Here is a 19182-nt window from a genome sequence, read left to right as displayed (position 1 = left end):
ACCCATAGTGATGCTGTATAGGGTTTCCGAGGAGCAGCTGGTGAGCTTGAATCACTGACTTTGCAGTCCAGCACCTTAACCCACAGCACCACCCACACCAGAACGATATTAAATGTACCCATTAGAAGTGTACAAGTCAGTGGTTTCCAGTTAGGTAGATAGGCATCTCTAGGTTAACATGTCTGCAGTGAACTGAAAGATAGGAGGTTTGAGGACACCCAGAGGGACTGCAGAAGAAAGGCCTGAAAATCTACTTCCAAAAAATCAGCCGCTGTGAACCCCATTGGAGCACAGTTCCACAGTGAAGAGCATGGAGAGGCTGTGAGTCAGAGTCTGCTCAATGGCAATGATAAGCTATGTAGCCATCACCAAAGTATCAATTTTAGAACATTTCATCACCCGAAAAGAAATTCTGTCCCATTAGGGTCATTTCTCTGTCCCCCTCCCCAGCCTCAGACAACCACTAACCCACTTCCAGTCTCTGTGGATTTGCCTTTTCTGTGCATTTTGTAGAAATGGAATCTCACTAGATGATGTTTTGTGACTGGTTTCTTTCATCTGAAACAACGTTTTGAGGGTTCATCCAAGTTGTAGCATGGATCAGCGCTTCTCTCTTCTATCTTTTTTAAAAAATGTTTTATTGTGACTTACGTGATAGTTTACATGGGAGAATATTAGTTTTACATTCATCCTATCGTATGTTGTTTCATTGCCATGGTTACAATCCCCTCCATGCATCATCAACCAACTAAAGGGTATACCCTGCAAGCCTGTCCCCTCCCTCCCCCAATTCCGGTTATTAGTACACAGTCCCTCTATTGTATCTTGTATTGTCCACTCATCAGTTGATAAGAATGAGGGTTGTTTCTATTTTTTGGCTTGTTGTTATTAAGGGCCGTTTAGTTGGTTCTGACTCATAGTCCTTACAGGGTTTCTGAGGAGTAGCTGGTGGGTTTGAACTGCCTACCTTGTGATTTGATGAGCAGTCCAGTGCTGAATAAAACTACTATAACAGTGTGCACAAGGCTATGTGTGGATATGTTTTCATTCTTGGGTTGGCACTTTGGAATGTAATTGCTGGGTCATATAGTAACTCTATGTTTAGTGTTTGAAGCACTTCCAACCTGATTTCCAGAGCGTCTACACCATTTTACATTCCCACTAGTGACGCATGAGAGGTCCAATTTCTCCACATCCTCACCAACATTGTCTCTTTTTTTCTTTAAATGATTCGAGCCACCTTAGTAGGTGTGAAGTGGTATCTCATTGTGGTTTTGACTTGCATTTCTCTGATGGCATACAATGTTGAGCATCTTTTCATGTACTATTGGCACACACACTCTTTAATCAACTATTTATCAACAGCAGTCCTGGTATGGTGCTGTGGGTTAATGCACTGGACTGCAAGGTCAGTTTGAACTGCAATGTTGGCAAGTCAAGCTCACCAGCCTCTCCTCAGAAACCCTATTCTAGGGTCGCTATGAGTCAGAACTAACTCAACAGCACTTAACAGCAACAACATTTATCAACTGGAGGACAGTACTAGTGTGGCACTGTAGGATAAGCACTGCACTGCAACGTTGGTTTGAGTCACAAGGTCGACAGTTCAAACCCAACCAGTCATTTCTCAGACTCTATGAGTTGGAATGGACTCAACAGCACTTAACAACAACAACAATTTATCACCTGCGGGGGCTGTATTGGAAATTCTGATTTGCAGCATCCCCAACTCTACCCCCTCACACTTTTGAAATGGGGAAGGAAAGGTCACCTTTGTGAGAAGCAGATGTTGTGGGTCCCACACCTAGTAATACTGGGCTCCTGCCTCTGCCATGTCTCCTGGTGCTTGACTGGGTAGGGATTCTGTGGTGATCTAAGTGCTTGAAAGGAGCAATTCTGAGGAGACCTCTGGGAGTCGAACACCACATGGCAGTGGCGTGTGGTGCTAGCTATGCATACTTGTCCACATTTCTCACCCCCAGAGCCTTCCTTCCTCCGATTCACATGCTTTGAAGGGTTAATCCTGGAATGTCCTGTGGCCAGGTGTGACCAGGGCCTCTGAATACTTCCTTCCTGGGTCCAGGCAAGGTACATGGGGGGCAAGGCCGGGTCAAGGATAAGAAGGGTTGGCTCTACTGAACTCTGGAAGTGGTTGCAGTTTGCTGTCCAGCAATCCTAAGGAAGAGGGCAGGGCCAGGCAGATCTGGTACTTTGCCAGAGCAGATGTGGGCCAGGTGGTGAGGGTGTGTAGGGAGAATGGATCTCACGGGAGTTCCTCCAGCCTCTGAGGCCATGGGGGGCTGAGGAAGCAGAAAGCATGTGAGGAGTCACCTGGAGTGGCCTGGCAGGCTCAGGGATGACTTGTGCACCCCTGTCCAGCATCAGTGTGATGTATGCCAGCCACTCACTCAACATACGTGTTCCTGATGGTTGCCATGATGAGGACCCACTGTCACCTGCAGGTCCCAGGTGTCCTTGGACCTAGATGTGAGAGTGGAAGTAGGCTCCGTGCCTCACAGCCGGCCATACCCAGCCCCACCCTCCCTGTGGAGGAGATGAAAGGAGACCCATTGGGGCCTCTCTTAGTGCCCTGGTCTGCCTCACACCCCCTGAGTGAGGTTACCCCTGCTCACCATGCTAGCCCCATGTTCCTAACCCTCAGCTTCCTTCTCTCTGTGGGATCAGCTCCCTAGGTGGCGTCTAAGTGTCTTAACTATGTTCTGTCTTTGCTTTGTGATCTGAGCACACGTCAGCCCTAATGCCCTATTCTCTGGCTGACACAGTTCAGTATGGGGAGCTTCAGTGGGAACACACAGGAGGGACCAAACCCTGGTGGGTTCATGAGTCCCTTGAAGATTGCCTTTGGCATCTGCCATCTCCTTGGCAACCAGACCTGTGTCCTCTGCGACTGTCCTCCCTGGGGAGATAGTGAGGGCTGTAATGGGATGGAAGTGTTTCTAGGTAGCAGGTGGATACTGTGGCCAGCCTGAGGGGCATTGTGGACCCAAGAGCAGAAGAATTCTAGAGAAAAACAGCAGGGAAAGATACTGGCCCCAACAGTACACTGACCTGCCTTTAGCAGAATCCAACTCACTTCCAAAGAGGAGCCGGGAACAGAATCCAGGGATATTCATTTCCTGTTTTTATTGTTGGTTACTTAATGACCTTCTTTTGAAACGCTGCAGAGGAGAGAGCGGTTGTCGTGGCAACAGGAGTGACGTGCAGGGTTAGGTGCACAAAGCACGTCTCTGTCACGTCCAGCGATGCGTGCGGCCTCTGCTTGGACGTGGGTTCATGTGAGGAATTAAACATTAACGGAAGGCCCTGGAGACAGTATGCATGGGGAGGGAGCTATTCATCCGAGGGCAGTCGGGAGGGTGCAGGACACAGAGCTCTGAGATGTGTCCCAAATCAGTGGTGCTTTCCCCCCAAAATCCCCTTCCTTGTCCCCAGAACAGCCACATGGTACCAGATGTGTCTGTTATCTCAGGGGCTCCAGGAAGGATGCTGTTTCATAGGGGCTCAAGCTCCCTCGTTTCATTTTTAGCTAGACTGATGTCATCTCTCCTTCCCTGACCCTGTGATATCATGGTGTTTTTTGTTTTTTTTTCAATATCTGTGTACACTCTAGTTAGTGACTTCCCTTCCCTCCTCTTCCCACTCCTGTAACCATCAAAGAATATATCTTTTTTTGTGTGAAAACATTTTTTGACTTTTTATAATAGTGGTTTCATACAATATTTGTTCTTTGTGATTTATTAATTGATTTTACTCCCGGATCATCCATGTTGTGAGGCATTTCCCAGATTCATCATTAGTCTTTAACATTGCAGAGTATCCCACTGCATGTATGTAGCATATTTCGTTTATGATCCTATGATTTTTTTATTTAAACCCTCAGAAAATGAGTTCCGAGGTGAGCTGCTGAGCCAGAGGTGGACCCACAGTGACAAAACCAGCAACTGCAGGACCTCAGAGAGCATCCTGGGCAGACACCGCAAGGTGAGGTGCTGGAGGGCCTGGGCTGTGGCAGGAGACATTGCTAGCCCCTGAGCCATCTGTCAAGTCTTTCCAGTTCATGGACATGAAACACAGAGGTGACCTTTGGTCTAGTCCTCACCAGAGTCCAAATTTGGTGAGGAGAAGTGGTAAAAAGGACCACCAATGATCTGATCACTTTTAAATTACAGGAAGAATAATGACATTAAAGAGACTAACATGAGACAAGACTTGCCTCCCATCCAGCTCTGCTTGCAGATGTTGCCACACCTGGGGTCCACTGCACACCTCACTCAGGTCTTCCTGGGGCTGCTGAGCTCCACAGGATCCAGCACTCATTTGTTAGTGTGAACCCCACTGGCTGTGGTACTTTGACTCTGATTCCCCTTGTGAAGGTGGGTGGCAGGTACTCTTTACAGACCTATTTGAAACTCTATGACTGAGGTGCCCACCATGCCTCATGAATGTATAGCCTGTGATTCTGTATAGCCAGCTTTGATGGGTCAGATCCTGGGGTCAGGGGCCCACTGGAAACAGAGCTGGACCACAGACTTGGAGGATAGTCCTGTCAGATGACAGACTCTAATCTCCTTGTCCTGACATGGTTTCACTTGAGGATAATAGTCAAAGCCCTGGAAAAACCTAACCAGGTGGCATCCAAACCCCAGATGAGAAGGTACTTAAATGTTGAGGTGTGAGCCGCTCTGAGGGGTTTGCCTCCTGATGCTCAAACCTTTCTTTGGGCTCTAATGTCAATCAATGTTCTTACCTGGGTCATGCACCTGCCTTGTGAAAGTACTGCCACCCGTCCTTCCCCTGTGGATGACCAGAGGCATAGGCAACATAGGACTATTGAGTCTATCTTAACTTAAGGATTTTTTTTTTTTCAACATTCATTTTGATGTTTTAAAATATTACATTAAAATATTATTTGTGTTTGATTGTTGAGTGATTAGTTCCCTTTAGATTTTTCACCTGAATTGAAGACCTCAGTCACCTCACTTGAGCCCAGTCCCAAGGTTTTAGATGGGGATCTCCTGGTTGGGACCACTTGATCACAAGTCACCTGATTTGAGGCCAAGGGCTCTGGGTGCAGTGTTATCTAAAACTGGGGCCTGTGTAAGGGATGGGTAGGAGATTGAGGCCATCATCCCTTTGTCCAGCAGGATGAGGTCAGGGCAGCATTTGTGACTGCTCAAAACGAAACTTCGGTGAACATGCAGGTGCCTATGCCTGGGCAGGACTGACTGTTTCTTAATTGCTCCATTGGAGAGTCCTTGTCCTCAAGCTGGACTGTTCTGAGCAGAGAATCTAAAGCGAAGAGGGGTCCAGGGAGGACTTGTGCATGAAGGTCGATTTCCAGCAGTCTGAGGAGGTGCAGGTGTAGGAGGGACCTTCAGCACTCAGCCAGATTGAGGAGGAGAAGATGACGTGGCAGCTGTGCAGTGAGGAGAGGGCCCTTCGTGGAGGCGGTCATGACTACCGCCCCAGTTTCAGCACCAGGGATTCGGACAGCGTCACAGCAGCGGAAGCTTTCTGAGAAACATCAGGGTGATTTTGTTTCTGGTAAAGAGAAAAGGAAAGGGCGGCCATGGCAGTTCGTGATGCTCTTTCTTGACCTTGAAGAATGAAATATTCAGGCCAAAATTACGCAATGGTCAACGAATGACTGAAAAGTATGGCATCACAGGGAAGGCTGATGATTGGATGGGGGTTCAACCTGGCTACCTCCTTTGGTGATGAGTGGAGCTCAGCAGGTCAATGGGTAGACACTCCTGATGTCTCACTGGAAGCCACTGAAAACCTCGGGGAGGCAGAGCCTGTTTACATTGGGGCTTTGACATTTGAGATGAAAAGGCTTGGCTGCTTCATTAGGTGCTTGTTAAACAGCTGTGGTTTTAAATCTGAGGTTGGAGGGAGTCACAGTTCCATGCTTAGAGGTGACAGGAGAAACCTCCTAAAACACAGAATGAATATATCTCATGGGGGGGGGTGGTCTTTGTTCAGCACCAGGAAGAGCATAAAGCAACTGCTGGTTTATTACACTGGAGTAGGCGGCACAATGAGTGGGTATAAGAATTCCAAAGCCTGGCAGGGTGTACACCAAGGGGGGCAGAAAATGTTGCTGCAAGGGGTGGGGGTCTGTGATGGATTCTGGGGGAGCAGGGTTGTGGGTGTGTAATCCAGACTCAGAAGCCCAGAGAATGGAAGGCAGGGTGCATATCTGTTAAGCATAGGGTTGCCTCATGGGGAATGTGGGTCCCAAGAAGATACTGCTTGCTTTGAGACTTCACAGGTGTTATCCTGTGCAAGGTAAGAGTACATAACAAGCCAAAGCCATTGCTCATCCCAGAACAAGGGGAGCCTGAGTATGTTGTGCTGGAGAATCTGAGCAGGCTGATCTGGACTTGGCTCCGTGTCCCTGCTGTGTTCTTCTGCCCCCTAACCTCTTGTCTCCCCCATCTCTTCCTTCTGGACAGGAACTGTCTGAGGCCTCCAGGAATTGTCATACATGCATACTAGCTTCCCAAGCTTGGATGGCTTCCAGAGCACATTTCAAATACAATCCTAAGCTGCCTCCTCCTCCAGTCCAGGCTCTGGGCAGTGTACCCTTTGCATCTGATCACTGCCTTCTGGTCCAGGATTCTGAGATGTTCCAACTACATCGATCTGTTTGTCCTTCAATAATACGTTTCCTTGGCACCAGAGACAGCAGTGACCACTCCTTCCCTTGGGGCTTCCTTCCTTCTGCAAGAGAGGAGACTGTGTTGGTGTTGTTAGGTGTCATTGCGTCAGTTCCAATTCATAATGACCCTCTGCACAATAGAACAAAACACTGCCTGGTTCTGTACCACCCTCAGAACTGTTGTTACAATTGAACCCATTACTGCTGCCACTGTGTCAATCCATCTCCTTGGGGGTCTTCCTCTTTTTCTTTGACCCCCCCATTTTACAAAGTATGATGTCCTTCTCCAGGAATCACTTGTCCAAAGTATGAAACACAAAGTCTTGCTATCGTGGCTTCTAAGGAGCATTCTGGTTGTAGTTACAAGACAGATTTGTTTGTTTTTCTGGTCATCTGTGGTACTTTAAATATTTTTCTCCAATATCATAATTCAAATGCATCTATTTGTCTGTGGTCTTCCTTATTAACTGTCCAACTTTAGCATACATTTGAGGCAATTGAAAATACTATGGCTTGGGTCAGGCACAACTTAGTCCTCAAAGCAAAAGCAAAATTTTTGTTCTTAATCACTTTAAAGAGGTCTGTGTAGCAGGTTTGCCTAATGCAAAATGTTTGATTTCTTGACTGCTTCTTCCACGCGTGGTGATTGTGAATGAAATGAAGCAAAATGAAGTTTGTGACAACTCTAATCTATTCTCCATTTGTTGTTGCTAAGTGTCTTCGAGTCAGTCATTCAGGGAATGGCTCGTGAATTTGAACCACTCCTGCGGTCCAGTGCATTATCCCACAGCACCACACCAGGACTCCGTTCTTCATTTACTCTGATGTTTTTTATTGGCCCACTTGTGAGGATTTCTGTTTTCTTTACATTGAGGTACAATCCATACTGAAGACTGTAGTCTTTGTTCTTCATTAGTAAGTATTTTAAGTCCTTTTCACTTCCAGCAAGCAAGGTTGTATCATCTGCATTACCAGGTTATTAATGAGCTTTCCTCCCATCCTGATGCCACGTTCTTCTTCACATAATCCAGTTTCTCAGCTTATTTGCTCAGTGTATTGATTGAATTCTTGTTGTTGTTAAGTGCCATCGAGTCGGTTCCAATCCACAGCCCCCCTGTGTAGGGTTTCCGAGGAGTGGCTGGTGAGTCCGAATTGCAAACCTTGAGGACGAAACTAACTTTGCAGTCCAGCATATTAACCTACACCACCACACCAGGACTCCATTGATTGAATAAGTATGGTGGAATGATACACCCCTGCTGCACATTTTCCCGGATTTGAAACCATTCCGTATCTCCTTGTTCTGTTTGAACGACTGCCTCTTGGTCTATGTACAGGTTCCTCAAGAGCACAATTCAGTGTTCTGGAATGTGCATTCTTCACATTGTTATCCATAGTTTGTCATGATCCACACAATCCAAAGCCTTTGCATCGTCAAAGCACAAGTAGACATCTTTCTGGTTTTTGATATTAGAAGCTTGAAAATACAACTGAGGAGGTCACTTTAGGTCAAGATGAAGACTACAGCAGAAATTAGCAGGACACAATGGAATAGAAGGAAGAGGGAGCCCTCCTCAACCCCTCATGCCAACCCCAGACCCCCTTTGCTCCTCTGGAGCCTCCTCCTCCAGGAAGCCATTTCACAACCATCTCCTCCTCTCTGCCTGGAGCACATGTGGTATTTACACACTCATGATGTGGCTTGGTGTTTGTATCTCTTCAGCAGCCTTTTAGCTTCAAGTAATAAAATCCTAATAAAAGTGGCTTAAACAATAAGGAAGGTTTATCGTCTTATATTCCAGTGTAGGGGTACTTCAGCAGCTCACAGTTGTCCAATACCTTCCACACCTTACTTCCCAAAATGCTGCTTCCAGGTCACAATGTGGCTGCTGCAGCTCCAGGCATCACATACTACAGAGAGAAAAGATGTCTTTCCTGTGGTCACTTGTTGATGAACCAGTAAGCCTTGCTTAGATGACCCTGCAGACACCCTTGTGACTCACTGAGAATCAGCCCTCAGTTATGCACTTGTTTTGGAAAGGAGATGAATAATTCTTGGCGGCTACCAGCAAATGTGGCTGCTATTGAGTTGCACCTACTCTTCACAAGGGCCTGGCCCTGGTCTCCTGGTGTCAGTGGGCTTGGGGCCACACTGCCATCCCTGTTCTGTTACTCACAAGAATGTTTGCACCTGCTCTCAAGTGTGCGAGCACTAATGTCCACTTGCAGTGGCTACTGGACAGCTCCCTGATGTCCCACTGGTGTCCTGTGTGTCTAATCCTGCTCCCTCAGACTCCTTTGTCCTCAAGTCTGACCATCAAATAGGAGTCCAGGCCAGCCATGCCTCTCCTCCCTTACACTTCGGATCCATCTCCAGGGTGGCCAACTCTGACCTTGATTCCTACTGCTTTATCCTTGTTGGCACCATCTTTCTAAAGACAAGTCCGATATGCCCCTTCAGCCCTTGTGGAAAATGCTGCTGGGCTCCTTTACCTGCAGGGTAAGTTCCTACTCTCACCTGGCTCACTAGGTCCTGACCTGCCTGAGCCTCTTCAGCCTTATCCTTCCCATGCCTCCCCAAACTCTGCACTCTGATCTCACATCTAGCTGTTCATGGATTCCTGAGCAGTTCCATTCGTCCTCAACCTTTGTGAGAGCTCATCTTTCCATCTTTAATGCTCCCAGCCTGTGTGACCTTAGCTTCCTTTAGTTCTCCTCCAAGGATACCTCCGCCAGGAAGCTCTCCAGGACCTTCTTCCATGTATCCTGGGCATCTGTGCCAGCCTCCTTGCCACTGCATGGAGTCCCATAAGTGAGCCAGAGATGTATCTACACCTCCTAGGGTGGCCAGGGAGACAGCCAGAAGATGGTCACCTGGTGGTGTTGACACTTGGTGAAGTCGGGAGTTAGGTCCCTACCTCAGTGGACATGCCACTGTGAAGACACTCGTGAGGGGTGGGCTGCTCCACTACTTCCCATTGTCTGCTCTCTCAGTGCGGAGTGCTGACGGCTTCCAGGTGAGCCTCACCCCGAAGCACCTTTCTCATCACCTGAGGACCACCATGGAGCGTCCTTCCTCCCTTACTGCTCAGACCGTCTTGAGTCCCCCAGGCACTTTGCTTTGATGGGGACTGTAGCCAGTGGACACCTGGGAGGAACTGATTAGGGGTCTACTAACGTTGGCAGAAGTGGCCTCACAGGTTGGGGATCTACATTGGCCACAGTTCCCGGATAATTTGAGTAGAAGGGGAGCAATGTTCTGGGATAGTCTGATTTCAGGGTCATGCCTGTGGATGGTTGTCATACATTTCAGGATCCTAACTTAAAGATGCCACTGGGCTCTTCCTGAACGAGCAAACTGCCAGGCCTGGAGGACACCGGTACCAGCTCAGATCCTAGCGGCACTGGAGCCTAGACAAACCTTTGTCCTTCTGAGCTGCTCTTCACTGGTCTTCTGGGCCCCACATTTGTAAAGATCAGGGAGCTCAGGCCTGCAGTGTGTGTGTGTGTGTGTGTGTGTGTGTGTGTGTGAGGGTGTGTGGGTGGCGGTGGTGATCCTTGAAGGCAGCCCTTGTGAGAGCCATATGCATTTAAAAAGAGCTATGTGACTAATCTTGACTTCATTGAAAAATTACAAAACAGAGCAAAGCAAAAGGCCCTCTATGATGCTGATAAAGCACCTTGAACTGAGCTGAGGGACAGCACCTTCTGTGAGCAGATTTGGTAGATAGGGAACATCTGCCCCCCCCCCCCCCACCCTGTGTGAGACTCCTCAGAGTTGGTCTCCACATCAGAGGCCCTGATATTAACCAGGGTGATGAGGTGGCTGAAAGAGGGCAATGCTTGTGACACACTCATCGGCAGAGTAGAGGCTCATAAAGGCACAGAAAGAAAGCACAGTGACCCTCAAGAGAGAGCTGGGGTCTCACAGTGAAGGGTCAGCGTTCTCTGTCTGTAGTAGCAGGGGCAGCAAATTGTCTGTTAGCTGAACACAACATGGACAAGTCACAGGCTCGTGGTTTTGTTTCGTTTTTTGTTTTTTTTTCATAAGATGAACAAACATTGGAATGTGACTTCTTGTCTTAGCGTCATAGAGATGCCCATTAGGGTAGAGCAGCATGGTTGGCATGTGGGTAGCAAACATGGCACTGGGTGCTGGGCAAGGAAAGGAACGTGGTGTTGAGGTGGGCTGCTGGTTCTGCTCAGAGGCGCCTGCACAGCCAAAGTCACTAGTTCCATACAACTCCGAAGTCAAAGTCTCCTGTTCACTGCTGAATTCATGTCCTAAGCCACCAAGTTCCACAGACCCATTCTCACATCCAAGTCTGATTTTTTCCTCCTGTAGTTCAGGGTTTTTCCCTTTTAAAATCGAAGCTGCACAAGCGGAACGGAAGAAAATCTCTTGCTTATTGCCCATTTTATGCAGATAAATCGCAAATGGAAGAGGTGTGCCTGGATGAATGTGCAGCTGCCGGCTTCCTCAAAGTGAGCGTGGTTGCAAGCAGCGCCTATTACGAATCTCTGCAACTCTCTCTGTTCTCTGCTTTTTGAATAATTTATCTGCAGGAAATCCAAATTGCCAAGACATGCTTTAACCTAGCAGAATGTTTGCCAATTTCCTTGGGAAAACTGACGAAAAGGACTGTAGATTGCATTTCAGCTGAGCCCAGGCCTGCTAATCAGGCACATTAGCTCCATTGTGGGTCAGCAGAGGCACACGCTCGGAGTCTGTAACCTTAATGAAAGCCCTTTGACTCTGTCCCTCCTTTTACATGGGAGCCATTGACCCATAGGGAACCTCCACTTTAAAAATCGAGAGTACAGTGATTTTCTTCCATGTTACTGGAGACTGATGAGCACACAGCTCATGGTATGGCCCACAGCCTGGGCTCACAGGATCCATAAATTACCCTGGGTTTTTATTTTTCTTCCTTAACCAATCACATAAATCATTTTGTGGTAGCACTGTCATGTGGGGGGTGATTTTCTTTGCATGTTTTGTCTTACTAATTTGGGGGATTCCTTTTGCTTTTCTCCTGGGTGGTACCTGAGAGACGTGACTCTTGCTGGCTTTTAGGAATGAAAGTTCTTGCAGATGTGATCCTGTTATCCACTTCTCCTCATGCCTGCCCTTTCCGGTGATAGTCTCACAGCCCTGGTTGTTCCAGGCATATGGCCGCAGGGAGAGATGCTCTGGTGCCACCCACCTCTGCGGTTTGGTGGCCAACAGACATCCTGATTGTGTAGGTAGAGTGGGGATACCAGGGGCAGCCAGACTCCGAGCATACCTGACTAGGGTGACCCCAGTACCTCAGCCTTCAGGCAACTCCAACATTGTCACTGGGTGAACTCCAGGGGTGTGGGGCAAGGAAAATGTGTCCTCACCCCCAGGCAGAGGCTCCTTTCCCAGTGGAGTCCCCACATGCCACTTCTGTTCCCAGGCCTCCCCTCATTCTGGGGATGGAGGCCGCCTTCAAGGCCAGTACTTGAGCCAGAACCTGCTCAGACCCAGTTCTCACTAATCTTGGGTTCTTTTGCTTACAGATGAGCCTGGAAGATGAGGACAAGCGGGCTCGAACGCGTTCCAAGGCAAGCCGAGGTAAGTGATCCAGGCTGGCTGCCACCTCACTAAGGGTGCATGAGACTCTCCCTGACAGTGTCCTCAGGGACAAGCCCACAGCAGGATGCACATACCTCGAAGGCCCCTCTAGAAGCCACTGGAAACTGTTTGGTTCATCCCTGAGAACAAAGGGTGCCTGATATAGCATGTCCATCCTTGCCCCCGTCTCTTCTAAGACAAGGTGTTGGTGCTGGTGGAGATTGGAGGTTAGGGCCTGGAACGTCAATGGGAAGTCTCGTTCAGTTGTGATGAGCAAGGATGAGTCCAGCCAGCACCTGGGATGTGTCACACTGAGGATGCACTGGGTGAGGTGTGGGCTGGGTTCCTAGCCCCTCAGGGTGGGTGGTCTATCCCAAGACTGGCTACTTGGTCTGTCTGTCCTACCCTTAGTTTGGTCCATCTTGACATCTGCCCTGGCAGAAGAAACCTACCTGCTGTCAGAACTCCCTTCACACCTGGTTTCTGTGGTGGGTGTTAGCATAGGTCATCAGCACTGGCTGGAGGAGGCCACTTGCTCGCTTAGAACTTGGACAAGGTTCTAGAGGAGCAGGAGACAGCTACCTGCACGCGCACTGGTAGAGTGTCACTCAGGGCTGGGAGGAAGAGTGTCTTTCTGAGCTAACACCCACCTATGTTTTCCTCCTCTCACCAGCGCCCCCAGAGACCACAGGTGCAGACCTCAGGTAAGGAAGGCTCTTGTTAGCACCACATTAGAGCTGGGCTGGTTGCAGGGTTGATGAGCCCCCTCTCCCCCAAACACATGTCCAGCCTCTGCCCTTCTCACTCAACTTCCAACTCATGACAAGGGCAGTCTTGCTCAACCACCCTGGTCACCACCAGAACCTGGTCCAACCCCAGACAATGCCCGCTGTGTGGGTGATGGACACCAGTAGGTCTAGGCTCCAGTGCTCAGAGACAATATCCTGGGCACAGCCTCACCTGGAATGAGTGGGCAGCAAGAGCCCACTCACTTGGGTGTCTGATTGAATGCAGGAAGGGGTTTCCCTAGAGGCACATAGCTGCCCTTGGCTGGGTCCTTGGGTGGGCAGGGGGGCAGCATGGGAAGCCAGGGCAGCCTTGAGGTCTGGCTTCAGGGCCAACTTTGAGTACCAGAGTGGGCTCTTGTGGTCAGGTTCCCTCTGGGTTTTCATGGTGCTGTTCCTGGTCAGCATTGCTCAGAGCCCAGCAAAGAGAATGGGCCCCTATAACTTTTTTTTGAGGAGGGTAGAGATGGTGTATTCTGACTGAAAGTGTGAGAGGAAGGAGGAGGTGGTGTTGAGGTCTCTGAGGGCCAGACACTTCAGGAATGTACAGTGCAGGAACTCACCCTAAAGCAGCAGTTGGTGTGGACAGAGCAGTCAGACATCAGATGTGGTGAAATTCATAGAACATAAGACCAACTTTTTCAAAGCAAATAAGTCAGTGGCTCCAAAGATACATTCTCTGTCTGACCTGTCTGGGTTAGGACTCCAGCCACTCCCTCCTCCTTTAGCACTTGCCAGGACTAAGGAAGTCCTTAGCCTCACTAAGGTTGTTCAGTCATGGAGAAAAAGCCCAGAACTGGAGGGGACACCAAGGTTTGCCCAGTGACCCTTGCAGCCACACTCCGGACCCACCTGTCTTCTGGTAGGTGGATTATCCCTGTGAAGTGGGGAAACCTAGGTTCAGAGGGTTAGTGTTCATCCAACCAGAGGGCCACATAGCACGTCCTGCTGCCCAAAGTCCAGGTCTGGGTCACAGTGGATGGTCCTGTATCCTCAATTCTCCCCCCAGGTCCTCCTGAAGGGAGAAGCCTAACCTGGTGGGCTGAACAATCAATGTTGAATTACCCAGGTAGAGGTTCTGAAGGTGCCCTCCAGTGTCCACCTTGAGGGCCTTGTGGGGATGGTGGTAAAGACGTACCCAGGCAGAGGGCAGGGAGGGCAGGGAGGGCAGGGAGGGCAGGGAGGGTGGGGCCCTGAGGACTCTGTGCTTTTGTGATGACAATCAGCTTCGGCTGTAGATGAAGTCATAAAGTGAGTTGGAAAGGCAGACCCTTGTCCCTTTGAAGCAGTAGGAAGAAAGTGACCTTCCAAGTAGACTTGTTTCTTAGGAATGGAAAGGACAGGGCAGTGAGGGCTGAGGATGATGCTTATTTCGGAGCGGACTCTGCAGAGCCCTGTGATTCCACCGCCCACTGCCTAGATTCTAGATCTGAGCTAGTGAAGATGAAATTGAAGAATTCGACCAACTTCTTTCAGTCTGTAATTCATCAAACATGTAATAAAGATATTGATAATAATTAGTGACTGGAATGTGAAAGTTGAAAACATAGGGATTGGTAGTTTAAAAATATGGCCTTGGTGATAGAAATGATGCTGGAGATTTCGTGATAGAATTTTGTAAGACCAAAAACTTTTCGTTGCAAATATCTTTTGCAACAACATAAATGAAGACTGTACACTTGGGCCTTACCAGATAGAATGCACAGGGACATAATGAAATACATCTGTGTGAAGAGATGATGGAGAAGCTCAGTACCATCAACGAAAACAAATCCAGGAACTGATTGTGGAACAGACCATCAATTGTTCACATGTAAATCCAGGTTGATGCTGAAGAAAATTAAAACAAATTCACAAGAGCCAAAATATTACCTTGAGTATGTCCCACCTGAATTTAGAGACCATTTCAAGAACAGCTTTGACCCATTGGACACTAATGACTGAAGACCAGAGGAGTTGTGGGGATAACATCAAGAACATCACACGTGATGAAAGCAAATGATAATTAAAAAGACAGAAAAGAATTCACTAAAGTGGCTATGATGAGCATGAGGGTCCAGCACTCTACTACATGGACTATTTGGTGACCTTGGCAAAGGCTCCTTTTGTAGCCCATGGTTATGGTGACTTCCTGACTCTCAGTATCCTGGATAGATATACTATACACCAACTATCTCACGTGAGAGGGCAGTGGAGCTTCTTAGGAAATGTCTGGAGGAGCTCCAGAAATGCTTCATCCTGAATCTGCCAACTTTCAGCATTTGAGTCATTGACAAAAAATGGCATCCATGACCCAGAGAACATTTCTTTCTCTAAACTGGGACCCTAACATTGTGGTCAGGAACGTCTTTGATGAGCTCCTTTACTTTTTTTTTTTCCTACTTTTTGACTTGCACTCTGATAGATGATTGATTCAGAATAAAGTTTAGTATGGATTTAAAAAAATGGACTAAAGTATGAAGAGACTCTGAAAGTAGCTTTCGAAGTAGCTAAAGAAAATGAAAGAAATGATGAAGTAAAGAGCTGAACAGAGTATTTCAAAGGACAATTCAAGAACAAAAAGTATTATAATGAAATAAGCAAAGACCTGGAGTTGGAAAACCAAAAGTGAAGAACATGCTCAATATTTCTCAAGCTAAAAGAATGGAATGAAACATTCAAATCTCGACTTTCAATATTGAAAGCTTCTATGGGCAAAATATTGAACAATTCAGGAAGCACAAAAGAAGATGGAAGAAATACACAGAGTCACTGTACCAAGAAACGTTGATTGACATTCAATCATTTCAGGAGACTGCATGAGACCAAGTACTGATAGTATTGAAGGAAAAAGTCTAAGCTTCTCTGAAGTCATAAGTGAAGAACAAGGGTCCAAGAATTGGTGGACTACCAATGGAAATATTTCAACAATCTGCTGCAGTGCTGAAGGCACTCACTGCTCTGTGCCAAGAAATTTGGAAGAAAGCTACCTGGCCAACTGCCTGGAAGAGATCCATATTCCAAAGAAAATGACCCAGCAGAATGTGGGAATTACCGAACATCAGTAATATCACATGCAAGTAAAACTTAGATGAAGATACTTTTTAAATGGTTGCAGCAATATACCAACAGGGAGCTGCCAGAAATTCAAGCTGGATTCAAAAGCTAAAAGCATAGAATACCAGAAAGATGTTGATTTGTACTTTATTGATTAATCAAAGGCATTCTACTCTGTGGATCACTCAGACCTTGTGAAGAACTGGAATTCCAGAACACTCGGTTGTGCTCACGCAGAACCTGTATCATAGGACAGCAGGCAGTCGTTTGAACAGAACAAAGGATTCTGCGTGGTTTAAAATCAGGAAATAAGCCTTAGGTTGTATCTTTTTACTGTACTTATTCAGTCTGTATGTTTTTGCTGTTGTTAAGTGCCTTGGAGTCGGTTCTGATCCATAGTGACCCGGTATGGGGTTTCCAAGGAGCAACTGGTGAGCTTGAACTGCCGACCTTGAGGTTCAAACTGACTTTGCAGTGCAGTGCATTAACCCACAGCACCACTCTAGGACCCCTCAGTCTGTATGTTGTTGTTGTTAAGTGCCGTCGAGTCGGTTCCGACCCATAGCGACCCTGTACAGGGTTTCCGAGGGTGTTAATCTTCATGGGAGTAGATGTTGTTGTTAAGTGCCGTCGAGTCGGTTCCGACCCATAGCGACCCTGTACAGGGTTTCCGAGGGTGTTAATCTTCATGGGAGTAGAAAGCCTCATCTTTCTCCCACAGAGTGGCTGGTAGTTTTGAACCGCTGACCTTAAGGTTCGCAGCCCGATTCAATTCAAGAAGCTGGGCTATATGAAAAAGACTATGTCAGAACTACAGGAGGGCTCATTAACAAGCTGTGATTTGCAGATGATACAATGTTGCTTACTGGGAGGGAAGAGGACTTGGAGCACTTGCTGATGAATGTCAAAGATTGCACCTCGATGTAAAGGAAGTGAAAATCTTCACAACTGGACCAATAACAATACCAGGATAAATGGGGGAAAGATTGAAGTTGTTACCGATTTCATTTTACTTGGATCTGTAATCACCTCTCATAGTAGTAGCAGCCAAAAGAAATAGTGTATTGTATTGGGCAAATCGGCTGCAAAAGATCTTATTCTAAAGTGTTCAGGAACGTGCCAGTTTGATCCAAACCATAGAGTTTTCCGTTGTCTCAGATGCATGTGAAAGTTAGACAATGAGTAAGGAAGACCAGAGAAAAACCGATGCAATTGAATTATGGTGTTTGAGAAGAATACTGGCAGTATCATGGACTGTCAGAACAAACAACTCCATCTTGGAAGAAGTACAACCAGAATGTTCTTTAGAATAGAGGATGGCGAGACAGCCTCACATAGTTTGGACATGTTATCAGGAGGGAGCAGTTCCTGGAGAAAGACCTCATGCTTGGTAAAAAAAAGAGTGTCAGAGAAAAAGAGGAAAACTCCCAGTGAGGTAGATTGACCCAGTGGCTGCAATAATGGGCTTAAACAACAATTTGAGGTTAGTGTAGCATGGTGGTAGTGCTTCATTCTGTTGTGCAGAGGGTTGCTGTGAACAAATTTCATGGCAATTAACAATGACAACAACAGGTGCTTGTGCACGGAGACCAGGTTTCTAACACCTATCTCCCCAGCAACTCTTCAAGCTTGAAAAGCAATGCTTAGGGTTCAACAGAGCAAAGATGCAACAGGTATGAAAACATGTGCCTCGTGGAGGCATCGTCTTTGTGTGTCCAGCAGATGATTACTGACCCCTGGACACACGGCTGATGCTGGCTGATGACCGCTGCCTCTTCTTGATGTCACATTGCAACTTGGATCCGTGTTTATACCTCAAACGTGGACCCTAAGCCCCCAAGGTTGATGCACAGCACACCCTGCTATGCTCCCTGATCTGCTGGAGTTCACACTGGGGGCTCACACTGTGGGGGCTTCCCACCACAGAGCAGTGTGGGGAGGGCTGTGTGGTAATGTGACGGCAGAGGACACCTCCATCATCACTGTGGGAGGAAAGTCATGTTCTAGATGCAAAGATGATGGAGACACTGTGCTGGGGTGAAACACTGTGTGTGTGCAGGATGAACACAGCCCCGCAGTCTACGCCCATCCGTCAGTCTCTCCTGCCACTCAGCAGAGCCCCAGGGATCTAATGATGGCACTATGGGACAGGCCAGGCAACTTCTCCCACCTTATGCGTGGACAGTGCGTACACAGTGCTCTGAGTTCAGTGTTCTGAGAGAGTGAGAAGATTGGTCATCCCTCTGCAGGAAGAGACAAGCTGGTCACTTCTGCCTGATCTCAGCAGAGTCCCCAGAGTAGGTGAGCAGGGCAGCATGTCAAACTGGTTTCTGCCGCCCCAGCTGCCGACTCTTTCTCACAGAGGCTGCCTGCCAGGGCTCCCCTCCACCTCACAGATGTGCATTTCTGGAAGTTCCTTGACACCCTCACTAGTACAAATCCTTCTAAAGTCCCAACACCCACGCCAGGGCTAGCTGGTCTCATCAGCTCAGAGGTACGCTGTCTCATCAAGTGCCCTGCTCCCCCACAAGGAGTGAGGAGGGGACTCAAGGACCGTTTGCCACTTGAAGATGCACTCTTCTCCCCACCAGAGAGGTCCCTGTGGCTTCCAGACTCTCCCTCATATGGCCATGGGTGGGATAGGGGCTGGCCCAGTCTTTGAGGAGACGGTGGGGGTGTGGCTATACCAGTGTCTCACAGAGCCACCACTGCAGCTGTCATCTAATTGCCTGATTAACTGGCTAATTGGGAGGTCGGCTTCAAATCCCAACAACAAGGAGCTTTTTGTGAAAAGTCTCAGAGCTGGTTCTTGAGAGTGCGAAAGCGAAGACAGCAGTGTGGGGGGAGATGTGAGGACTGGACATGCGTGGGCAGCTGGGGAGGGAGGGGAATGTGTGGTAAAGAGCAAGAGTTCCCCCCCACCCCCAGGCTCCTCTCCCCATACCTATTCTCCCTTCCTTCCTTCTTCTTTAAAATACGATTGGTTTATTTTTTATGATAGCATACACATGTCCACTCACAATTTCTGCATTACCAGTTCAGTCATGTTGGTTACAGACTACTGTACCAACAGTCTC

At 47.9% G+C, this 19182-nt stretch overlaps 1 protein-coding gene and 1 pseudogene across 1 annotated transcript in view; both read left to right on the top strand.

Moving 5' to 3' along the window:
* Nucleotides 1–3909: 3909 nt before the first annotated feature.
* Nucleotides 3910–19182, top strand: part of MYT1 (myelin transcription factor 1) — a 39619-nt gene continuing 24346 nt past the window's right edge. Inside the window, exons 1-3 of the mRNA XM_006873324.1 lie at nt 3910–4002; nt 12230–12284; nt 12958–12988. Of these exons, the coding sequence (XP_006873386.1) occupies nt 12230–12284; nt 12958–12988 (86 nt within the window). The 5' untranslated portion in view covers nt 3910–4002. The remainder of the gene's footprint in view (nt 4003–12229; nt 12285–12957; nt 12989–19182) is intronic.
* Nucleotides 15141–15398, top strand: LOC102834765 (annotated as a pseudogene).

Source organism: Chrysochloris asiatica, unplaced genomic scaffold (genome assembly GCF_000296735.1).
Source record: "Chrysochloris asiatica unplaced genomic scaffold, ChrAsi1.0 scaffold00238, whole genome shotgun sequence".
Lineage (NCBI taxonomy): Eukaryota > Metazoa > Chordata > Mammalia > Afrosoricida > Chrysochloridae > Chrysochloris > Chrysochloris asiatica.
The sequence above is the reverse complement of the archived record's forward strand: the minus strand, read 5'-3'. Positions and strand labels throughout refer to the sequence as shown.